The 24680-nt window shown below is 38.3% G+C and overlaps 1 protein-coding gene across 4 annotated transcripts in view; it reads right to left on the bottom strand.

The window, feature by feature from the left end:
- The window catches only part of LOC124409916 (talin-1), a 34454-nt gene extending 13273 nt beyond the window's left edge, over nucleotides 1–21181 (bottom strand). Inside the window, exons 1-5 of one of the 4 annotated variants that reach the window (XM_046887874.1) lie at nucleotides 20899–21181; nucleotides 8176–8362; nucleotides 946–1138; nucleotides 441–842; nucleotides 101–371 (exon numbers count right to left, since the gene is read on the bottom strand). In XM_046887874.1, the coding sequence (XP_046743830.1) occupies nucleotides 101–371; nucleotides 441–842; nucleotides 946–1084 (812 nt within the window). In that variant the 5' untranslated portion in view covers nucleotides 1085–1138; nucleotides 8176–8362; nucleotides 20899–21181. Of the gene's footprint in view, nucleotides 1–100; nucleotides 372–440; nucleotides 843–945; nucleotides 1139–4661; nucleotides 4882–8175; nucleotides 8363–20898 lie in introns of those variants that run through there. The other 3 variants (XM_046887875.1, XM_046887876.1, XM_046887873.1) reach the window with 3 other exon arrangements.
- Between the last annotated feature and the right edge of the window lie 3499 nt (nucleotides 21182–24680).

Below are 24680 nucleotides of genomic sequence, written 5' to 3'. Positions count from 1 at the left end.
AAGAGATTATTATCGATGATGATACATATCGACAAATTTTTAGAAAACTAACCAGGGTTCGTGAAAACATTGGAAACATTCGCCAATATAAATAACTCACTCGAGAAATCCAGTCTTGTGCTTGTCTTCTTTGTAGTCGCCGAACTGTATTTGACACTGTATTCCAGCAAAAGTGCAAGCCTTCTCTTGAGTGATGGGATGTGTGCCATCCAGAATAGCGTCTCTGGCTTGAACGTAGAGAAGGGACAATTGCACAGGGTCTCTGCTGTCGATATTCTGATCGGAGAAGAAGAACTTTCGTCTAAGGAGGACAGTTTCCTGCTCGTCTATTCCCTGCTCGCGCAGCGTTTGACTCGGGTCGATCCAATTGACTGTAATCAGATTTTTGAGATTTATAAAAGCCAAATTGCCAAACAGGTGAATGAAAAATAATCGCTTACCTTCATCGTCTGTTTTCAGTTTTTTCCTGAGTTGATCCATTTTCGCGTCCCTCTCCCCTTTCTCTTCCTTTCGTCTCTTCAACGTGAGAGTGCCAAAGTTTCCTGGTTTTTGATTCTCCGTTTCTTCGTCAGGCAGTTCTCTGACCAATGAATACTCATCGTGATTGGTGAGGCCAATTTTTGTGCATATTACCACCATGAGATTGGCTACAGGTTGGCTGTCGTCTACAAGCAGTGTCTTCAGCGTTCCATCGAGCATTCTGACCCTGAGGGTTCGCAGCTTGCGACGATATTCGAGGAGGTCTCCGTTCCTCAATATGTAGTAATCGAGATTGCGTCCAGGTTCAAGCCACACACCCTTTTTCACGTCGTCATCGGCCAGGAAAAGACTGTAATCCTTGGCTGTTTTAAAAAGGTAAGAAAATTTATTACACGATAAAGTTGCTAATACTCCAGCTTTGGCTTTTTACAAGACTAATCCTGAAGAAAACTGAATCAAACTTACGCTGTCCTAGGCTGGCAGAGTCTGTCAGTTTTTCCCTAATAACACGACAGGCATCGTAGACCGACGTCGTTGGATCAAACTGCATCATCTTTGTAGCATTCTGCTCCGGTATGGAGATTCGAAGTGACAAAGTAGCCATTGCGACTGCCGACAGGGATCTTCTGCGTTCACAAAAACCCCCCGAATCAACGGACTGAAACACCAAAAAATGGACAATATGCACATCAGGTTTATTTACAAATCACACATAATCTGGACAAACCGAATCAAACATCTTACGAATTTGCAACATTGAAGATGAAAATTTAGAAGAAAGCAAAATTTCTATACCTTTACTAAAGAATATAACAAAATTTCTGCAGCCTCCTAAATACGTGTATGTGTAATATTTGCATATTTCACAGCCTATATTGGTCATTCATTCCATGGTTAGATCTCATCACGTGGATATATATGTATATAATATGCTATTTGTGTAGGGTGCAGTGTGACCATGGGCGTAGACAGCGCCTTCCGAGCTGCTTCGGTGTGCAATGTATTAGCAAATTCAGCAATAGAGGCACAGCAGTTCAGGCAGTAGCATCAGCATCAGCATCAGGAACCCCGCACGGGTAAATTGGTAGAATGAAATTACAATGGATCAACCGTCAGGGGGTTGAAAATTTCATTACAGACTAAATTGAGTAAGGGGATGATAATAATAATAATGACAATTACAAGGAGTAGTGTCGACGCATGCCGGGTAATAAATAATTAGCAAAGTCGAACGCGCGCACCGTTTTGCCGCAGCAGTACATGCCAATTGAAAAGCCCCCCCCCCCCCCAAAAAAAAAAAGAAAAGAGCGAAATGAATACGAACGAATCTAAAACCAGTAACTGCAAATGATTTCGCAGATATGTGTGTTTTCCGTTTTCCATCTTTTCTGTGGCAAAAGAAGCACGAATGATTTTCGTTTATCGCGACAAGAAGGAGGAATGTCGGAAGTGAAAATCACGAGAGAATCAAATATTTCCGTCGTTGCTGCCACCGATGCAGGTAGTAGGTAATAAATTGCAAAGATAGAGAGAACGATCTTCGAGCTATCAGGTCCACGCCACTGGCCTCTTTCTTTCTCTCTCTCTCTTTCTCATGCACCCTCAGGTTGCCAGGTTGCCAGGCAACGCCGTCTCTGACTGTGTCAAACCGAAACGTCGACGGGCAAACCATCATCATCAGCGAGAAGGGGGGAGGAAGGAGTCTGATGCAGGGCTCGCAGCCTCGCCTCGCCTTGACTCGGCTTGCAGGGCTTTCTTCTCCGAGCCCTGCACCCACAGCAGACAGCGCTGAGGATGAGAAAGCAAATGCCCTGCATTATACAATGTTGCAGACGCGTGTGAAGTTGGCGCGGTGCGCTTCTTTTGTCCATGGCACGACGTTGCAATAAGACCTTTTTTTTACGTTACGGCTCAATGATGATAAGAAGTTTAGAAGGTGAGAATGAGACCGTGAATAGAAACAAGTCAGCTGGAGTTGTTATCTCAATTCCATACGAAACACATACTTGTACACGCTGCATATTGTAACATGCTAGGTGCGAAAAACGGTGCAATAAATGAGCGAATGAGAGGGAGGGTTTCGTCCTGATCCTCTACCACGTCCACTTTGCGGAGGCTTGACGCCGCGAAGAAGGGGGATAAACCGAAAACCCGTGGAAGACCAGCCACCTCGCCTGCGGTGTATAAAGTAAGGTCATCCGGGATCTGTTTCTCCTCAAAATCGCACCGGCATCTGATTATACCCGTCGCCTGATATTCGTTATACATCGTTTTCAGTTTCTTAGCCAACTACCGCTGAAAGTTAAAGACCAACCGACGTCGCCTGATCAATGGTGTCGAAGTACCAATGCATAGCGTACCGTATGCAAACCGCGTACCGGTCACTTGTTACGTAAAAGATATGCGAAAAATGATTGAAAGTATGTGCTGACACGGCAGGAACTGTCGAAGATTATGGTACAAAAGCGGAGATGAGATAACGCGTAAAACTAAAGGATGATTTTACCTTCTAAGAAGTTGACATGTATAAATGCCAGTGGAACAATGAATCTGCAGGATGTCACGACGATCTATAAGGCAGCTTGATGATTCTCAACTATCGATGATCGCGTTGTGTTTAGGGTGTTATCACACGTCCTCCTCAACGACTATCGCCGCATTTTTACACGGAGGTAGTTCACATCATCCCGAAGAAACTACGGCATGGCGAATAACGGTGTCCATGTCAAGTATATATGGTAATACTGCACTGTTACCAATACAAACGAAGTAAAATAAAATTCACCAAAGATTCAATTTTGCGCAATGAATCATTTTTCGTCGCATCTACTTTAATAAATACAAAAAAGATAACCAATCGCGGTGTTAGAATGAAGAACGCGGTTGGGTCTTTTCACGGGATACAAAGTCTAGACCGAAGTACCGAGGCAAATTCGGAGGGCAGATGCGACGCGTTACGTAAACGTCGAGGCACTGCCGCCTGACAAGTACACTTTTGAGAATATATATAAGCTTCACGGAGTGCACGAGCATGCTGGGAGGAAGGGCTTCTGCGCAGTTCTGCCCCAGTAACACACGACGTCCCCATCCCGTCCCATCCCATCCCATCCCATCCCATCCCCAATTCCCGATCCCGCATCCCCGAAGGGGTGGGAATACCCGTAGCGTGCTAGACGACGATCCGAATCCCTTTTCTCTCTATTTCTACTACTATTTTTCTTTCTTTTTTTCTTTTCTTCGCGAATATCAGCGGGTGTTGTATACTATCTAGACTGTAACGCGTTTGAGGGAATTTACGAGCAACAAACACAGGCGCAGACAGGCGCAATGGGGTGAGAAAAGAAAAGAATGACGAGGCGGTTAGGTGGTGAAATTAAGTCATTTTATACACTTTTTCCGGGGCATCAAGAGATTTCTATCGCTTATAACCCGCGCCTGGCTTTACCCCCTCTTCGCTTTCTCGGTCTGCATAAATATTAGGCGAAAGTTTCGCAGTTTTTTTTCTACTATACATAGACGTTGTGGAGACCTTGGTTTGTCTCAATTAATGCGATTGTTACCTTTTTTATTTTTTATTTTATATCATTTAACGCGTTGGGTTCAAGAGTGTATAAAGTGAAATAATTATTCATTACAAGTTACGAAAGTTGATTTAAATTTTCATCATGATTATTAGTTGGACAACTCTCCGAGAGAAAGTAGATATTTTCCAAAAATAGATGGACGATTTGAGATAAGAAATATATAATTCTTGACGAAAAAAACCAATGCATGGATCGTATATAGATCGTGATAAAATTAACGCATACCTGAATATATATATATATATACAGTATATATTTATAAATTTTGCTACAACGAATTTCGTTTCATTTTTTGCATTAATCTTTTCCTTTGTTGTCCGAATTTTTTTTTATGCGATCCTTGAACGATATCAACGAGGATCTCGTGATTGAAAGTATAAACTGCCCGACGATGAAATAACGTGATAAAAAGAACCGCAGAAAGAAATCGATGCAAGTGAAAAACTTGATGAAACAACAACAACAACATCAACAACAACAACAACAACGATACTAAATACTAAAAAAAAAAAAGTAACAACACCGACAACAACGGACTATCTCAACAAACATACAATATTGAATATATTTATATACGTATATATTTAAAATCGTCACCTGTTCAATCCTCGCCGACATTCAAAGCCGTCCATAATATCGTACATATACAATATAGATATACAGTTATAAATCGTATGTGCAGTGTTTGTTTAAAAATGTTCTTATCTCAGGATGCTCGAAAATTGTCGATCGTTGCCTGGGCCCGGCGTTTCGTGAAGATCCTCAGTCGCAGATTCGTAGTCTTCAATATTCGCGATAGATGTGCCGTTTTTATATAGGAATAAACGAAAGCCGTGGAGTGTGATCGGGTAAGTAAGTATCGGTACTTGGAATGGCAATATACTCGTGCAATGTCCGTAGATACAAAATCGGTGTTCAATATAGACAAGTTGACGAGACAAAAAAACCGCAGTGTTCAGGGTTGGGGTTGTCGGCCAAAGGTTCAAGTCGAGGGTAAGTAAACTCGGGCTCAGGGTAGAGAGAGGGATGGGATGCTGCTCGGCTCGGAGTCGCGAAGGAAGTGATGTGTCCGTCGACCAGCGGAGGGTACCCCGAGCATCCCGAAGGGCAGAACATCCGGCGCCTGCGCCCGGACGACCCGCCCCTGAACCCGCCGAGGGGGATGCGCGGCCCGGAGTCGCGGAGCCGTTCGTCGTTTCATCCCCCTACCACGAATGGTGGCACGGAGAGAGGGAGCCAGGAAGTGGATGAATACACGGGAGGCTTTCCTCGTCTACCAAGTATGAGGATCGGCGACGCGAGGCTCGTAGGGCTGACTTCACTTTTCATATATCCGACATGCCTAGACGCCTAGACCGGCGACTTATACTTTCCCCGTTGCTTTGGATATGTATGTATACGAGTTGATGAAGTTGAAGTTCTTAGCGATGGTTAGGAGGCAAATGTGTTAAGATTTTTGGAAATAGAAAAATGGGGAATAGAGTTTTATCCCCGTAATTCTACGAGAGCATTTAGAGTTCAAGGTGTTTAACAAAATTTTGATTTTAGGATTTCACAACCTGATTTGGATGAACGTTAGAACGTTTGGCTGCTAGCTTGATTTTCGTGTCAATTCGATGCATTTTTCAATGATACGGTCTGCTGTTGGGGAATTGTGTTCAGAGTACTAACAGGTATAATGGACTGTCTGGTATAATGCAACGGAATGAATTTTAGCGTGTTTCGGTTAGGGATTACGACCATAATAAGACTACGCGATACTCCTAAGTTTGAAAAACTTGGAGAAGACAAAGGTATTCGATGTGCACTAATCTAGGTGTTCATTTCTCGTCGATCTCTTTACTGTAATTAACCAAGATCATCAAAGATATATGACAATATTCTATGAATTTTTTTAAATCCTTAAATCAGCTGTAGATACAAGTGATTTTGATCTAGGCGCAGGACAATTCAGATCACCACCATCAACCATCGTGATTTCTATAAAATAATCTGTCGAAAAGTAATTTCTATCCCATAATAAAGCATGAATTGTACTAAGATAGAAGATATTAAAAAAATGAAAACATGAATTCGAGTTGATCACCTCACCAAGCTCTAGTTGCAGGTTAAATAATTGAATTTCAGAAAACTTTTAGCCACCCGATAACCACGGGTGGAAGAAGAAGAAGAAGAAGAAGAAAATACAAAGCGAAGTATGGGGTGATAATGTGGGCTAGTCCACGGGGTTGCATGACGAACGAATGTCGGGTTGTTGGCGTTCGTCTCGCGCAGTTGGGGGGTGGGAGGAGGGTCAGGTTTATATATACATACATATATATATATATATATATATACACGAGAGATGCCCTAAGAGAATGAACAGAATGGACACCGTTGGGGGTGAATTGAGACATACAAGCAATTTATGCAGGAAGTGAGAGGTCGGCTCAAGGGAGAGAAGAGAAGAGAAGAGAAGAGAAGAGAAGAGAAGAGAAGAGGAAACACCCCGTGTCTATCTATTCCGGCCACCTAGGTATACACCCTTTTATCCATGCACACTCCACACATCGATTTTGGCAGCTGATGTAGTTCGACCCCTCAAAGTGCATCACGCCTATAAGGTACACCGCAATTAGGTCTATAGGTAGTTCAACACATGACTGCAAACTCAAGTAGGATGTGTAAAGAATAAGTTTGTAACTTATATACGTATGTAAAATTGTACATGCATTGAAATCATTTACGTGTAAAACATTCTCACGTACAAGGTACGAGCGTTGGAATAAACAAAGAAAATAAATAAATAAATAAATAAATAATAGAAAATAAAAAACCTAGTTCACCAATATGTGATAGCGATACACTTCGCGGTATGTTTGTTATTCCGAAGCATCGGCAATACACCTATACGTGTAGGTACCTATTACAATACACACAACACGGATCTAGACGCAAAACTTTACGATTGGCGCCAAACCGTCTGGCGTTCTGTGATTGGCTGGCGAAACTCCCCACCACCGAGATAATCCTTGTCAGCAGCAGCAGTACTACCACCACCACCACCACCACCACCACCACCATCGTCACCACCACCAACGTCACCAGCATCCCTTGCCGTTTCTCCAGCTCTCGCGCTGTCATCGATCCGATTACGTATAGATATACGTATACTATATGTACACATTATACTCATGCACACACGTATTATACGTATATATATATGTATAATGTAGCGCACTGCCGTGAGCCACGTCGAGAGGTTAGCGCGCGAGAATTATCCGCGATTTCAACACCGCGAGAAATGCAGAAAATTTCACAGGTAGGTATAATAATCTAGTAAAACCTGTGTTGTAAATCGGCGATCGCTGATTTAACGGTAAAAACAATTCCATGTGCAATGATTCCAATCTCAACAAAATGTGCTATACGTGTAACAAAACGGCAAAAAAAAATTCGCAAAAATGACACTTTGAAGGTGTATCGGTGTATATAAAATGGCAAACGAGTATGACAAGACACATGTGAAGTTGGCGATTGGATGTTCATGCAGTGTGGAAGAGAGAGACGGATAGAGCTAAGGGGGGCGCGGATTCTAAGGAGGGGGGACGTAGGCTGACTGCACAAGCCGCAATGTGCTTGCTACTCACACAGTTCGCGGGGCGAGCAGGCAACGAACCACTTAACGAACTTAGTGCCGTAGTGAAGCACGTTCGGAGCATTACGGAGTGCCTATTCAAATTTTTACGATCAATATATTTCTCTCAATTAAATATATTCCTGCCCCTTTATTACGGCCCTGCCTGCACGCATGAAACGGCGACTCGAAGAGATAAATTTCGAATTTATAGATGTATGATTGAGTCTCGTTGTATTACATATTACACGCATGATGAATCCTCGACATCCCCGTAGTTATGAATAAGTGATTTTCCTCCATTTTCAATTAGAAACTATTCCGCATTAATTCTATATATCAAGGAACCTACATCAATGCGCATGTTTGATGACCAGACTTGATGCTACAGCAATTCGGTTTCGATGTAGATACATGACAAACTCATGATCAATACTCCATGGCGCATGAATTAGATACATTACATGTATCATTAGGAATATGTATATTACTCACACTTGCAGGAAGATGCTGTGATTATTCCTCTCCCAAAGATCTGCTGTTTTCAGTAATCTTCCGCGACTATTTCCTACACGTTCAATGACGCCTCGTCGTCGTCGTCGTCGTCGTTGTTGTCGTCGTTCGTTTGTTGTTACAAGTTATATTACAATAAACTATAAGCTCCGTTCTCTTCGTGTTACACCTGTAACAAGAAAAATCAAAACACAGACAAGATTAATGAAGAGAAACTTTCATTAAAGTCTAAAAAAATAATATATAACGAACACGCAAAGTTAGAAAAACGTTCCTAACTTTAACAAAAAAAACACACACAAACATTCATCCTCGATATTCTAAACTATACTCAACGTTAGCCGAGAAATCACTGTAAACATTACAGGTATAAATTCCTCATAATTTCGCTTAAACATTTGTATACAATTTATCCCATGCAACACCACGTCTCATACCTATAAGGTGTAGATCCAAGAGTATAGATGAAGATAGAAAAGAAGGTTAGAGAGACAGAAGAAGAGAGAAGAGAGAAGACAGAAGAGAAAAGTAAAAGGCAAAGGGGTAGCGATTTTCGCGGGCAGAAATTCGGCCGAGTCTGCGGGGGTTGGGTGGGGCTGGAAGGGGGTTGGCGGCCGTGTGACGGGCGCCGGGGGTGGCGCCGCGACGCTCCGGCGCCTACCGGCCGCCGAGACGCTGCTGCTGATGCTGGGTGGCTGGATGGCTGGATGGTTGGCTCCATCCACACAGCTCCCTCCCTCTCTCTCTCTCTCTCTCTCTCTCTCTCTGCTCCCGCAGGAGTGCCAGGGATCGCGGACGATCCTCCACCCCCTTCTCCCAACGCATACATCGTATACGTTACGTAGGTAGGTATAGATACATACATAACACCTATAATTAATGTATAGGTACATATATTCGCATTACATGCTTCATTGTTTATTCCTTCATTTCTTTGTTTGCTTGCTTTTTTTATTTATTTATTTTTTGTTTTGTTTTGTTTTTTTTTTTTTTGTTTTTTTTTTACCGATTAACGATATAATTAATAAAATACGTGACGAAACGAGAAACGAGAAAAGAATTTTTGTTACGCACAAACGATTGGAGTTATCTTACGTAACATGAAAAAGAATGGTTCCTATTTTGAAAACGATTTATAGGGGCACAATAATATCAGTTATATTATATCTAAATTCGAGGGGGCCGGGGGAGGGGGGGGGGGCAAGCGTTTTTGTCGGGGTGAAAGAAGACAACCGATGTATTGTAATACTACGTATTATTCTGGAAGCACATATGCGTACATATATAGATATATAATAATTGTAAAGACTCGCTAGTCGATATGACAACAACAGTTCTCTCCTGATTCTCCACCTTCTTCGGCTTATAGATATACACTCAATCTTCTTTGAGTTCTTCTTCGCACGGATTTTTCCTCAAGTATTCAACGGTTTTTCGTGATATGTAACTCAGCGTGGATTTTTATCACGTTTATACCGAGGTTAGGGAGAATTACCTTTAGGATCATATTTCTCATACTATTACGTATACGATATACCGAGGGTTATAATGATCTAGCTGCGCTTAGATCTTATTTTATCATCCGTCGAATCACGTCGAAAAATTATACACACTTACAATAAATATTGACATACGGTATATGGCTGTTGAATTTACAGTCGCGGTATGAAGAGATCAATCTAATCCTGCATAAAATATTGTACTATAGTCGTTGTAAGAATGGGGATTCGTAAATATTCGATATCAGAAATAATACCTGCGTTATCGAACAACATGGATAAAAATAAATAAACGATTTTATTCACTTTTTACAACCATTAAATGAAAAAGGATAACTCAATTATATATGTTAATCTGTGTAATAACTTTCTTTCTTTTAAAAAATTACATCCTTTGCAACGTGGCTCAAACATAACCTCAACGTAACCTCGAAGATTTCGAAGGCGAAAAATATGTATTTATGCAGGTTTTTTTGCAGAGAACCCGGCGTTTTTCATCTCTTAATGGAAAAGTAAAAGTTGCATTACCTCTACAAAAAGTTAGAAAAATATTAATTTCTAATTTTTAAAAAGCAAAATTTCAAAATACCCGCTTGAAAAAACTTGCTAATGTGCTGCACGCAAACGGATCCCCGTTGTGTTACAGAATCGAAGTAATCGTCATATTGACCGCACGGACTGTACCTTATACGAATTTCTAGTGCACCATATTCTCCGTGTAATATATATATATATATAATAATAATATATATATATATATATAATGTTATACAAAACATTGCACAACCGTATATAAATATTATGCAACAAATATTGTTGTCAATTTTTAGTCACGATGCAAATAAAAGAAAAGAAAAGGAAAGCGGCAGCATTTGTGCGGTGGCGAAGAAAGAAAAGGGCGTTGCTCGATAAAAAGGGAACACAACTAATAGGGTCTTCCCACCGTAACAATTCCTTCTTTCTTTCCTTCCACCCCGTAATAAATCCTAAGACTCGATTGGTATATAACCGTGATAACGAGATTGGTGCGTCTGGCGTTAGCTACTCAAATGCGCATACCTTACTGGTATCCAAGTTTTCTTTCTTTCTTTTTGATTTTTGTTGCCAAAGATTTCGTTGACCACAAATCTTGAATTTAGAAATCGAGCGTTTTTGTTAATTTGTTTAGGTAAGGACTACTTGACGTAATTATAATAAGGCCGATTGATGTTTATATCGATAAAAAAAAAAAATCTGTAACAAATTTAAAATATCTGTAAGGAACCTGCATAAAAAGGCATTCATTTTTCTAAGATCTGCATCGACAACACGATTTTGAGAATACTTACAAGTTTATTTTGATGCGAAAAAACGGACTTCTGCATCCGCGAATTGACTTTCATTTCGACTACCGCACACCGCACAAATCTTTAGAAAATCCTTAATTGCAGTAATCGAGACATGAAAGTTTACGCGGTGAAAGCCTAAATATCCTAGTTTTCGTAAGAAATCTGAAAAATGCTACTTTTTCACAGCTCTGATCACATTATATATACAATAACTATATATATATATATATATATATATATATATATATATATGAGTATACCTGTATAATATTTATTGTATATTTATATTATACATACATATAATATTAGGGTGAGCCAAGAGAAAAAAGAAATTTTATTTTTTTTATTTACCATGAAAATATCGTTTAAGATGATGAAAAACAAATTCTGTGAAAGTTTAAGCTCTTAATATTAATGTTAAGAGGTGCCTCATCGCGATTTTTGATTTCCCATTTAAATAACATTTTTTTTTTCAATTTTGGAATAATGTTGCGTTCGAACGAATGAACGAGTTGTAAAGATCAAGACATACTCTTGTACGAAATTGAACGATCTACAAAAAGGGTCTGATGTGATTTTTCGACAAGTCGACTTGTTTAAAAGTTATTCAAGGTTAAAGTTTAACCTCAAATAGTATACGATGACTTCCACAATTTTTTTTTACATTTCATTACGAAATAATAGCTCAAAAACATAAAACATCATATTTTTCGTAAAGTTCATCAAATGTTCTTTGGTAAAACATCGAAATTTTTACGAAATACTAATAATCGTAAAGAAAATCGATTTTCATTTTCAAAACATCAAACTTATAACGAAATACTAATAATCGTAAGGAAAATCGATTTTCTCTACAATTATTAGTATTTCGTCAAAATTTTCATGTTTTACCTAAAAAAAAAAAAAAACACTTGATGAACTTCACGAAAAATATGATGTTTCATGTTTTTGAGTCATTATTTCGTATATCATTTCAGGTTGAACTTCAACCTTGAATAACTTTCAAACGAGTCGACTTGGCAAAAAATCACATCAGACTTTTTGTGTAGATCGTTCAATTTCCTACAAGAATATGTATCGACTTCTACAACTCGTTCATTCGTTCGAACGCAAGAAAATTCAAGATAAAAAAAAAAAATTTCCTGTGTTATTTAAATGCAAAATCAAAAATCGCGATATGGAACCTCTCAATATTAATATTAAGATCTAAAACTTTCACAGAATTTGTTTTTCATCTTGAACGAAATTTTTACGGTAACAAAATAATAATTTTTTTTTTTTTTTTTGGCCCACCCTAATATATATGTATACATGTGTGTGTGTGCGCGCGCGTACATGCATACAGCATATAACATCGATACACGCGTGATACGGATTGACACTTTACTCCGAGCACCCCCTTCTCGCCCTCGCCCTCCACCCTCCTCCCTCCCGTTCCTTCTCGCTCTTTCTCTCTTTCTCCTTCACGTCCCTCGCTCATATTTAATCCAAGTTTACCCTTGTTTGTCGAGTTTTGGGTTACAGGTCACCTAATGGATTATCCTTATATCTCATGGTGGGCTGTTCGTACGCGCAAGCGTGGTACTTTTACACATTATACATATACATACGTATACCGTCTGTATGTAGTTACATATATCAAGGCATTTACAACGGAGGTTTACACAATTTATTAATATAAAAACTGTAGGTATTTAGTAGCGTTATTAATATTGTAGATGCACGTAAAACGACAGAATGCAATTAAATCGTTGTTTTCATCTTCATCTTGAAATTACATGATCATATGCAATACCAGCATGCAGCAATTTCACTTAGTTTCCTGCATGCATCCTTTACTGTACGATGTACATACATATGTATATTGTATATGCATGTGATTATTACGTTTAGGTATGATGCGTGTTTTGTGTCAAACTGCACGCTTCGCTTCTTCGCACTTCATGTATATAAGGACACCCCTGTAGGCATGTATGATACACATACGTATAAGTGTGATATTGTATATATATGTATTCGAGTTAAGGTGGACAGTAAGAATAGCGGACGCATCGCGTCCGGGGGTTCGTATTTACTCAACTTATTAGGAGATTCCCACCCCTAGTGCAGCTAGTATTATGTTATACGTATGTATACCATCGTAACGTATACTACCAAGGCATATACGGAGTTATATATGTATACCGAAGACAGATTTTTATCCACAGCTGACTCACTGACTACTTATACACTTTCATACTCTTATCTTCTCGATGTGTAGTCTTCTTTTCTCTTATAATGGTCTTTGAGTCATAATGGTAAGTAATTTTCTTACCACTTATTTTATATCCATTTTTTCATATATTTATAAAAGTTTGAAAATATATTCCTTTGCAGTTTTTGTTTGATATTTGTGATAGTATGCTGATCGGTTTTCAGTACTTGAGAGTAATTATTGCGATATAATTTGGATTATTATTGTTGGAAACGAATTGATGGAGAAAAATCGTGAAAATTCGAGGAATAATTCATTTCAGAGAAAGTTACTTACTTCTCTACATGCATACGATATGTTATACATATATTGTAAGTTTTTAGGCTCGCTGATTACCGATATGAGATCAGATTTAAAAAATTCAAGATGGCGGGTCCAATATGGCGGACGAAACTTTCAAATTCGATCGAGTCCGGAGAAAAAAACTCTGTCCAGGGGTTTTTGGGATCGCCGATTACGAATCTGAGATCAGATTTTGAAAATTCATTATAGCGAATTCAATCGGCTACCTCGAAAACTCCTGCATAGAGTTTTTTCACCGGATTCGATCACATTTGAAATCTTCGTTCGTCATATTGGATCCGCCATCTTCAGTTTTGAAATCTGATTTTAGATTCGTAATCAGCAACCCCAAAACCATATAATACTATCTTGTTACAAAGGTTGGCTTAGCACAATAATGTGTGATTCAAAGGGCTAACGTTATCATATTAATTTCCGACACGTAAACGAAGGAAGAATGAATATAATATTAAGGTGTGCCAAATTGAAATTTTTTTTTAATTTCCTTGGGACACATTGCTTAAATGTTAGGTTTTACCTAAAACAAATGCCTAAAAAAAACTGAGCACTGTGGCGCAATATTTATGGATTCCAAGAATCGTTTTTGTGGATTAAGAAGTAAAATATCCATAAAAATCCATTTTGTGAAAGAAAAAAGTAAAAAATCAGTATAATCATCACTCAAACATATATGATCATCTCTTTATTGTGGGAAAATATTTATTCAGGCTAAAAGACATTAATTTCAGACTCGTTGCTAAGAAATAGTACAACAAACGAAGCTGAAAAAAAAGTTACCCAATTTTTTTTCCAATGTTTGTGAAAAACCCCGCATTGAAACTGAAATTAATATTTTTCACATTTGCAAGTCATCAAATCATTAATTCACTGCTTCAGATGAATTTGAGTAATTTTGTCACTCAAAGTTCACTCTTTCTATTCGAACAATACGATTTCCTTGACTCAAGTCCAAAATTTTTTAACGATAATGAGTCTTTTATTGAACGCATGGAAGTATTCAAAGATTCGAAAGTTGTCAACGAAATAGATGAAAGAGGAACGGTGTTAATTAAAAAACTGCTTCCGTTACTCACGAAAGACAAAGATTAATGACAATGCGCGTTGCAAGTGATGAAATATCAGCAGAAAGCATATCCTACTTGCCAGAAAAGAAAATCGGCTTCAATGTTAGATGAGATCTGACAAAAACTTTCGCGTTGATAGATAATTTGGAATTAAAAATTATTGTAAATAGATCTAGCTCGGCGTGCAAGTGAAAATATATTAATTTCTCATTTTATGCGGGTTTTTTCACAGAAATCAAATACAAATTGTGAGGCTTTTTTCTTTTGGTTTAAGGTCCGTTTGTTACTATTTTTTAGAAACGAGTCTCAAATTAACATATTTAAGCTTCAACAAATATTATCCTACAATATAGAGATGATAATATACGTTTGAGCGATGATTATATCGATAATTTCACTGTTTTTTTATTTTTTTTTTTTAATAAAAACGATCTTTGGAACCCTAAAATCGTGTGTTTGGGAAATCGCTGGAAAAAGATTAAAAAAATATCGAAAAACGTCATTCGGTGAGCTAAATATCGAAAGAATTAAATCGGAGGGGTTGTAGAAAAAAGAAAATTCTTTGTGAAAACTAATTAGTGAAATGAACAAATTTAACCCCCCACCGTTCCAGCCAAACCGATTATGCCGTGAGTTTGAATTTTTGCTGTTTTCCCACTTCACTTGATGATTTACGCTTTATCACATGCACCGAAGATATATTCTTCAGTCAACAATCGCACGAAGTGACCAATGGGCGCGAAACTTGCTGTTTGGCTCGCGACCAATTTCGACAAGAAGCCATACCATCAACTACTTGTTATTTTCAGCGAAGAATTTCCTTTTTCTTCAAGACCAATCCCATTGAGTTCCTTGACCACGCAAAAATTTGTATTAACTAGTCGAAATTTTTTTCCCCACTAAAAGTTAGATATCAAAGTCAAAAATAATGATAACCAAATTTTCCAAGTAGCGTTTTAAAGAGGACAAATTCACCTTCATTTTGCTTTTTTAGAAAACTTTTCCCAACATTTTTTGAACCCGTTACGTACGTTTGATCAAAAACCTCGAAAAATTAATACTTTTGTTATGAAAAAAAGTAACGCTTTTCAGGGGTGGGTAAACATGGAGGGAAAAAATTAAAGGAGAATTGTTTTCGAATTATTTCAAACCAATTTGAGGGCTGCTACCATCGAAATTCAATTTCACTCTTCTTAAGGACAGATCTAATATATCTAATATATAGCACAATATTCCTATCGCATACGTATATCATTGTCAGTCTAATATTATATCCATAACATCCATTCATACATGTATTTAATCATTATTCTTCATTTATCTACACATACTCGTACCAATTCACTTATATTTGTTAGGGATACTTATAACTTGATGTAGTTATAATATAAATGCGATACCGAGGAAGACTCTTACTATAATCGCTGTATGTAACGAGTTTGCTTGTTTGTCTCTCGTCTATAACTAAATACGAGAAATATTCCGCCTGATGCATACCATGATAGCTATATATAATATGTATGAAGACCTACACACATACGTACATGTTCATGTGTATAAACATATAATACAACTGCTGCCGTGAAAATTGGCAAATAATTTCAAATTAGATCGTACTCGTCATACTTACTCCATAATGCCTGAATGGTAACGAACCTTTTTCCGTTACGCTTATTTATAGGCGTAGTCGTATGTATTAAAATATACATATAATAGAGCAAAAAGAAAAAAAGGACTAGAAAAAAATTTGTACAGAACGTTGTAGAAAAAATAATGATATTGTTAATAATAATAATGATGACGATGATAATAATAATAACAGTAGACGAACAACGTCGGTGTATATTATTCTATACTTCGTCGAACGCGTCGTCGCGAATTATTTTCTCCCCTTTTTTCATCTTCTTCTTTGAACGCATTTCGCCATCCCTATACCTTCAAGTATATTACAATAATATACAACTATGTGTATCGTGATAATTTATATAAAAGTTGTATAATCGTATTTTTGTTTTTCAAATTCAATATCACGGGTTAACCCTTTGAGTCACACATTATTGTGTTCAGTCAACTTTTGTAACAATATAGTAGTTTATTGTATGGTTTTTTGGAGTCGCTGATTACGAATCTGAAATCAGATTTCAAGATGGCGAATTCAATGTGGTGAAAGAAAATTTCAAATTTGATCGAATCCGGTGAAAAAAAAACTCTGTGCAGGGGTTTTCGGGGTAGCCGATTGGATTTGCTATAAGGAGTTTTCAAAATCTGATCTCAGATTCGTAATCGACGATCCCAAAAACCCCTGGACAGAGTTTTTTTCTCCGGATTCGATCGAATTTGAAAGTTTCGTCCGCCATATTGGACCCGCCATCTTGAATTTTTTAAATCTGATTTCATATCGGAAGTCAGCGAGCCTAAAAACTTACAATTTATGTATAACATATCGTATGCATGTAGAGGAGTAAGTAACTTTCTCTGAAATGAATTATTCCTCGAAGTTTCACGATTTTTCTCCATCAATTCATTTCCAACAATAATAATCCAAATTATATCGCAATAATTACTCTCAAGTATTGAAAACCGATCAGCATACTATCACAAATATCAAACAAAAACTGCAAAGGAATATATTTTCAAAATTTTCTAAATATATAAAAAATGGATATAAAATAGGTGGTAAGAAAGCTTACCACTATTACTTAAAGGGTCAACTTGTAGCGTAATTCTATCCCTACTATAATATCCTTAATAAATACAGAATAACAACAGAGAAACTCCGGCGGGAAATAAAAAAAAAAATAAAAAAAAACAAACCTCATAATAACGATAAGGACAACAGAAAATAACTAAATTAAGGCAAAAAAGATATAAAAAAAAAAAAAAAAAAAACGAAAAAGAAAAGCTTGCAGGACTAATTTTTCCCATATAATTTACTGCTGTTGAACCGTAGATAAGTAATCCGTCGTCTCACCACACTCGACTCATCTCGTCTGGTTTGACTGTCGTTGCGACTGGGCAATTAGCATCGTGGGTGCAGGAACAATTAGGTCTAATGCATCGGAATTCAGAACCACAACAACACGACGTCTGCTATATTTCTTCGCCGCCATGGCATGCAAGTGATGCTTGATACAAATCGCTTTGAACGCCTTTTCGTTAAATTAGAAAGAGTCGAAACTACTCGATTCTAGAAGCTGCTGCTGCTGCTGCTGCGATGCAATGAGATAATTCAATTGACGCGCGCAGGAAAGAGACTTGAATTGCACCATATATACTATATACATATATGTATACATACGAACACCCTTTTTCCGTGATTGACTTTTAGAGAAGTTATTACAGCTCGGTATACACACGACTTATAGTTACAGCAATGAAAATTACCTTTTCGCTTGTAATAATACCTAAATAAAGTCTTTAAATTATATAATCTATTAATTTTTTCATTTGTTTCGCACTATATTTTCGCTTATCGTATTGATCAATGAAACAGAAAACAACAACTATAGACAATTACGATTCAGTAATTTAACGCTGGTAATTTGTATTACTGAATTTATTTCGCTGAATCGACGGCACATTATTATGACGTGTATGATGTTATGCATAACTATAATGTGTGTTTTCCATATCACGTTACTTGTTACGCCATTTTGAGGTTTTCTTATTTCTTCCTCATTCTCTTTCTCTCTCTCTTTCTCTCTGTCTCCCTCTCTTTTTTTTTTTGGTTTCTTTTTCTTCTCTCATTGTCAGTTCCTGGCCTAGCTACCGCAGCGTTAGCTCATCTCTGAATGTATATATTACGACGAAAAACCGTTTTTACGACACACTCACATCTCCATGTGAGTTCATACCTTGAACTAAATGCCTGCCTAATGACGTATCCATGATGCATGTTCGTGACGAATGAATTGCGTCATAATTATGATCGATCAATTCATTGAATGGAGGTATAAAAAAAATTTCAACGTAAATTAAAATTCTATAGTATTCGTCGGTTACAGATTGAACGATGTAGTCAATTACGCTATAATTATAGAGAAACAAAATATGACCACTAGGCAATTTTTTTTTTTTTATTTTCGAATCGAAATTATAGAACGGAAATGCTAGAAATCGTCGAAAAAAATTTCTGGAGAACAAGTGCAGAAAAATCAAGTAGTCATAAATTACAATTTTCCCTGACAAGTCATTATTACACAAACACTTATCATATGTTACAGAAATAATTTTATCGATGATTCCCAGATTTATATAGGAGATTTAAATTTTATTATTATTATTATTGGTAAAGTACGGTTTCGTTTCCGCTGGAAGCGAAGAATTATAAACCGCTACCGAGTTATTTTTTTCCTTTTTTTTTTCTTTTAAAGAAATTATCGTTCACATCGATCGCGGATGTTTTTCACCAATATTTTCGGTTTTGGTTCAACTAATATAATTTAGATCCAGATAAATTGGTGAGGAATAAAGATGAAGAAGAAGAGGTGGGGGTGGTTAAAGTGTGATTAAAACGCTGAATATAGTCCTTCCCTCCTTCCTAATTTTACTACGTGTTCTTCCCTTCTCATCCTCAGTTCTTTTTCTTCTTTTTTCTCCCACCTGGACCCTGCAGTTTCTTCAGAATATGATTTTCCGAGCCTATTTCCGAGCCTCAACGACGACGACGACGACGACGACGACGACGACGACGACTACGCTTCGCGACCTCTCTATTTATAAAAACTTGTGCCGGAACTTACTAATACTAATTTCTGTCCCCTCCCATGTCCCATAATACATATATACATATATAAATACATGTGTCAAATGTTTGGAGATCTGATTTCGGTACAATGAGTAAAATATACGCGAAACAATAACAAAATTAGAGAGTATAAGAATTATCGAAGAAGTAAAAGTTATTTACCAAACTGATGATTCTGTTTTTTCTGTGTATATTCTCGTCTTGAGTTATTTTCCCGCTAGTCCATTGATCCGCAACGTTTTAATCGACACGTGGGACAGCCGTAGAATATATATATGTATTAGAATTGGATCAATCAATCAATCGATTTGCAGACGTTTGACCAGAAATAAGGCAGGCAGAGATGAGAAGGCGAAGGCAAAAGGCAGCTGTGTTTATGCGTGAACCTCAACCGCAGCCCACGACGATCAACCAAGGCAAGGCAAGGCAAGGCAAGGCAAGAGGACAGCAGAACGCGTTATGTGTGCGCTTGTGGATACACGTAAAATACACACAAGAAGCTCGAGAATATCGATGATAACATTCAGTCTGTACAAGACTAGAACACTGCCTGCTGATCTCTGCGGAACAAAACGCATCGAGTGTACTCGAAGTGATTAAGACCAGGCGATTCTAGTTCCCTATCATTGTTGCTATCCTGCAATTAGTATTATCGGCTTTGCGGGAAACATTCGCAAACGTTATCGTCGGTGATATTGGAACGAATGAATCTAAAGTTGTCAGACGGAAAGGAAGGAAACGAATCTCGAACGTGTGTGTAAACAAACGATCAACCTAATTGCGCTGATAAGAGTAAAAGAGATGCGAGGTGGAATAATTTGCGTTATTCCTAACCTGTCAATTGTTTCTCAACCTCCTCTTTGACTCTAATTCTGAATCACGTCTATTTCGAGTGATGAATATGTATGTATATGTATATACCTCGTAGGCTACCACAGAGAGAAACGAATGAATGATACACGCGTGAGGGTCGCGATGTTTATCGTACGGTCGAAATAGGCGAACGTCAGTCACAATAATATCATCGAGCTTCGCGATTCGCTGGGGGTATAGAATTTCTCCCCTTTTTTAGTGAAAATCGTCAGAGAGCTGTGCAAGCGAGGGATGAGAATGGCAGCAGGAGTAAAAGTAACACGATCGTGTAAATACGAAATGCCGAGTTGAGTGGCGAGCAGGGAACGCGGCAACATCGCTTTCTAGGTACTAACACAGTCAGCGGACCGCAAGACTGAGTGAGAGAGAGAGAGAGAGAGCGAGAAAGGGAGGAGAGACGGAAAAACGCCCATCGTAGTAGGACATCTCCGTAAATCGCATGGTTTAGGGAAATAACAATAATAAGACTAGTGAGAAACGGATACAAAAGGAGAGAGCGAGCGGGAGTGAGGGGGGGAGGGAGGGAGAGAGAAATGTTAAAATGACAATGGGTAAAAATAAAATCAATAAACTTTCGAAGTTTCTTTTAGACCGTCGGAAATATTCATCGCGATGTAAAAATTGTCTGACTACGTACCGTGCGTAGGTTATCCTGCACATAGGTGGACAAAACAACAACCCCTGATGCTCGTTGGCAATATTCGTCTCTCCGCCCCGTGTCTTAAATTAATCAATTGTCACACCGCCACTCTTTAGCCTCTCTTCGGCGGAACGAGAACCAACCACCCGAACTACACCAGCGCCAAATCAGAGTCGGCGACTTGAGTCCGCGTTCCGCGTTCCCGGACGTCGGAACGACGGAATATCGTCGAGGATTTGATTTCCGAATTCTTGAACAAGTGAGGATCGTCGGTTTGTTTCTGTTATTGTAGTTTGTTTCCTTTTCACGCGATTTTTAGAAAGTGTTTTCCGTCTTTTCGGACGATTCGTAGCTCAGTTCGATTCTCTCACCGCAATATTGTCAAGTTGTCGATTATTTCCATCGCCGCGTAACTCGCGGTCCAATTCCAACGGAGCGCTGTTCGGTTCTTGACGAAACAACACACGATCGCACCGACTCGAATCGACTTTCGTATGTTTAACGACGAGGTGGATTATTTCAGGTTTTTTTACACACGTTTGATACGATCGTCGATATTTTGACCCCGTTCTATCTCATGTTCCAGATTCCTCTTCGATCTGTAAACTTTTTGATTCGATAATGAAGACAGTGTTCGTATCGTCGGAACGAATGGATCGCGCGCTTGTGTATAATAAGAGATGAAACAAAACGAACGAAAGAGAGAGAGAAAGGGAAGGTCGAGAACTCGACGTATGTACGTTTCGTCGAGTTTCGGAATCTTTACCGTATAAGGAAGCGCGCGCGTTAAATGATCGCCAAAAACGCGAACGACTTTTACCTTGCGTCTCGTGTGAAAAAAAACCTTGCTCCTCAACGGTTTATCCGTTGTTTACTTCTCCTATTTCCAAGATTCGGAGCCCAATCGTCACACTTCGAACTGGGAATTTAAACACACTTGGCTTCAACTCTCGCCGCGGTTTTTCGTTAGCACGTTCAAGCGCGACGGGGTTAGATATAAGAAGAGAAGGCTGAATAAGCACGAAGATTTGATATTATTAAACGAAAGGCAAGCTTTGCGCGTGACTCGCACGACGTTCACGACTGTACACGATATAAATTATCCAACTAACTGATCAAAGTATAAGCATACGTGCACTGTCAATCATCGTTTTGCGGTCGCCGGTTGGTTCAGCCTCTTGACATTGATAACGCGTCGTTTTACGCGCTCAAATATACCCTTATATGGAAAACGGGAGGAAAAGACATAGAAAAGAGGAATGAAACTGCGCAGAATATGCATATACATGTATTTATATATCTATAAGTATATAAGCATCTCCAACATACCGCTTCCTCCCTGACTAGATAATGTTCATCCGTATCCTGCTATGACTCTGAATATTCAGTTGAGATATGGGGCATAGAAAGAAAGAGAGAGAGAGAGCTCGAAAACTCAACTATTAAATATACGTGTAAATTTTTCCTCGTCATTCTTTTGTTTTGATATTACATCAACGGAGAATTTTTACCTCGTATAAGCCGTTGTGTGAAGAAATGCATATTGATGCAATAACAACGTCAATATGAAATTTGCAATGGAAAAGTATAAATTCAAGCTATAAAGAAAAACGATCAGGTATTAAACGACGGAAAGCCCGCAGCTGCTGAAATCTCTGATCGGCTTGCGAAACAGTTTCACTCATGTATTATACCGTAGGCATGTGATACATGCATTGGGCTGCAAGTCGAGATACGAAATGCGGAGAGACTGGGTTTGTTTGTTTGCGTAACGTACAACCAGATTCTGTGGGCGCAGGTGATCGGTTTACTAAAACGGGGCATGCGAAGCCCACACTCAATATTATGCCTGTTTGCTTATGCTTGCACGGTGTGGAAACCGACGAATTAACACGCTATTAAACGATGCTGCTCGACGAAATTACGGGAAAAAGGGTCACGATTCGTGATGGAAAAAAGATGAAATCAAAATTATAAATTACGTATAGAAACATTGAAATTTTAAACTAATTGTAAGTTATTGAGCCTCAAGAAGAGTAAAAAAAAAATTAGCAACCTTGACCGTATTTACCTCTATAATTATTATTATTTTTTGTCTAGAACTTAATCTAAATCTAATTCTCTGTTCCAAAAAGAATGTCTTTTCAAATTGAGGTTAAAGTTAAAAATAAAAAAAAAACAGATCGCAATAAATTAAGGGGGTAAAAACTACACATGGGAAATTGAATTGAAAATCGAACAAGGTATGAAGATTTCGGATGAATTATATCCAGTGACTGCAGCGTGCAGGTACATACATTACCGACGATTCGTTTCCAACGTAATCCTGAAGGCGGACACACCCATGATATACATGCATATAATAATAACTAACGGGATATATAAATATAAAGACAAGCAATGTTACGTTACATTATTATACAAATGCGGAAAAAAACGTGACAGCTGTGTAATTTTCTTTAACTTCCTTTCCTTTTCGATAATCGGTTTAAACCCACCGCGGAAGTGGTGAAAATAATACGTGACATATGTGATTGCATTTATACACACACATGCATGTAACATATCACGTGATAGATCGCAACTTCCCGATTTATCACGCAAAGAACTTCGGCGCTTATCCAAAATGATAAAGGAAACATATCATACGATATATAATGTTTGTAGGACGAACGTTTTTTTATCGAAGATTCAAGAGAAAAATAATCGAAATTTCTGGATGTTCCGTACTCTGTTTTGCTTCTAATTTCTTAAACTGAGGCCTCATATTTCATTCGCATCTTCGAAATCCACAGCTCTCGTATAATTTCACACCGAACGTGAACAGCTGCAGGCCGCGACAGTTTTCCCGAGTCTTTCTCACAACCACCGTGTGCTGCCACCCATCGCCGATACGGCGAACGACGAAAAAGCCAGAGGTCGAGAAAGATTTGAACGAATGATATTAATTAACACGTTCGCATTCAAATATATTTTGCGCGATTTTGAACACAGGGTAATACAAACCTTTTTAAATGTGCAAAAAGAAAATAAAATCGTCATGCAGATTCAAAATGCTGTATTTCTCTGATCTAAAATAATTCTGCAGACTGCGGCAAGTATCTACTGTAATATTCATTAAGCCTTCCCGTTCGGCTAACTTGTTCTTGGTCCGAAACAAAATGCAAGTTCGATTCTGTATGAATTATGTGACAATGACTGGCGATGAAATCGACGCTATGCAAGATATTGGAAGTTATTGTCATTATACCTAATATAATTTGTATAGAATCGGACGCGTATTTTGTTTCAGACTGAAACTTGTAGCCGGAAGAGGAAGGCATTCGTGAAGATTAGGGTACAATGTGTTCCCATATCAATAGACAAAAAAGTTGGACAATTCCGTTAATATATCACTTCCGATTCGCTCGTCTATGAAATCGGTTTGGACATTCGGGGCATTGACAAAACAAGGGGAAGATTCTGAGAGTGTAAGAGTCTGGAATAGCGGGACGCTTTTTGAACCACGTCTGCACTCGGAGTGCAGCAGAGAATGACTTGCGCGATTTTCCAGACAACCAAAGGATCGATTGTCCGTAAAATTGGGAGACACATGCCCACAAGACGGATAAAGCCCATGCATAAACGATTATTACCGATTATAGCTAAACGATTCAAAATGAAAATGATTCTTTCATAGAAGTTGAAAGTTTCTCTGGTTTTTTTAAGGTTCCGTACCTCAAATAGAAAAATTGGTACCCTTATAGGACCACTTTCTTGTCCGTCTGTCCGTCTGTCAA

Source organism: Diprion similis, chromosome 8 (genome assembly GCF_021155765.1).
Source record: "Diprion similis isolate iyDipSimi1 chromosome 8, iyDipSimi1.1, whole genome shotgun sequence".
Taxonomy (NCBI): Eukaryota; Metazoa; Arthropoda; class Insecta; order Hymenoptera; family Diprionidae; genus Diprion; species Diprion similis.
This window is presented reverse-complemented; position numbering and strand designations above follow the sequence as displayed.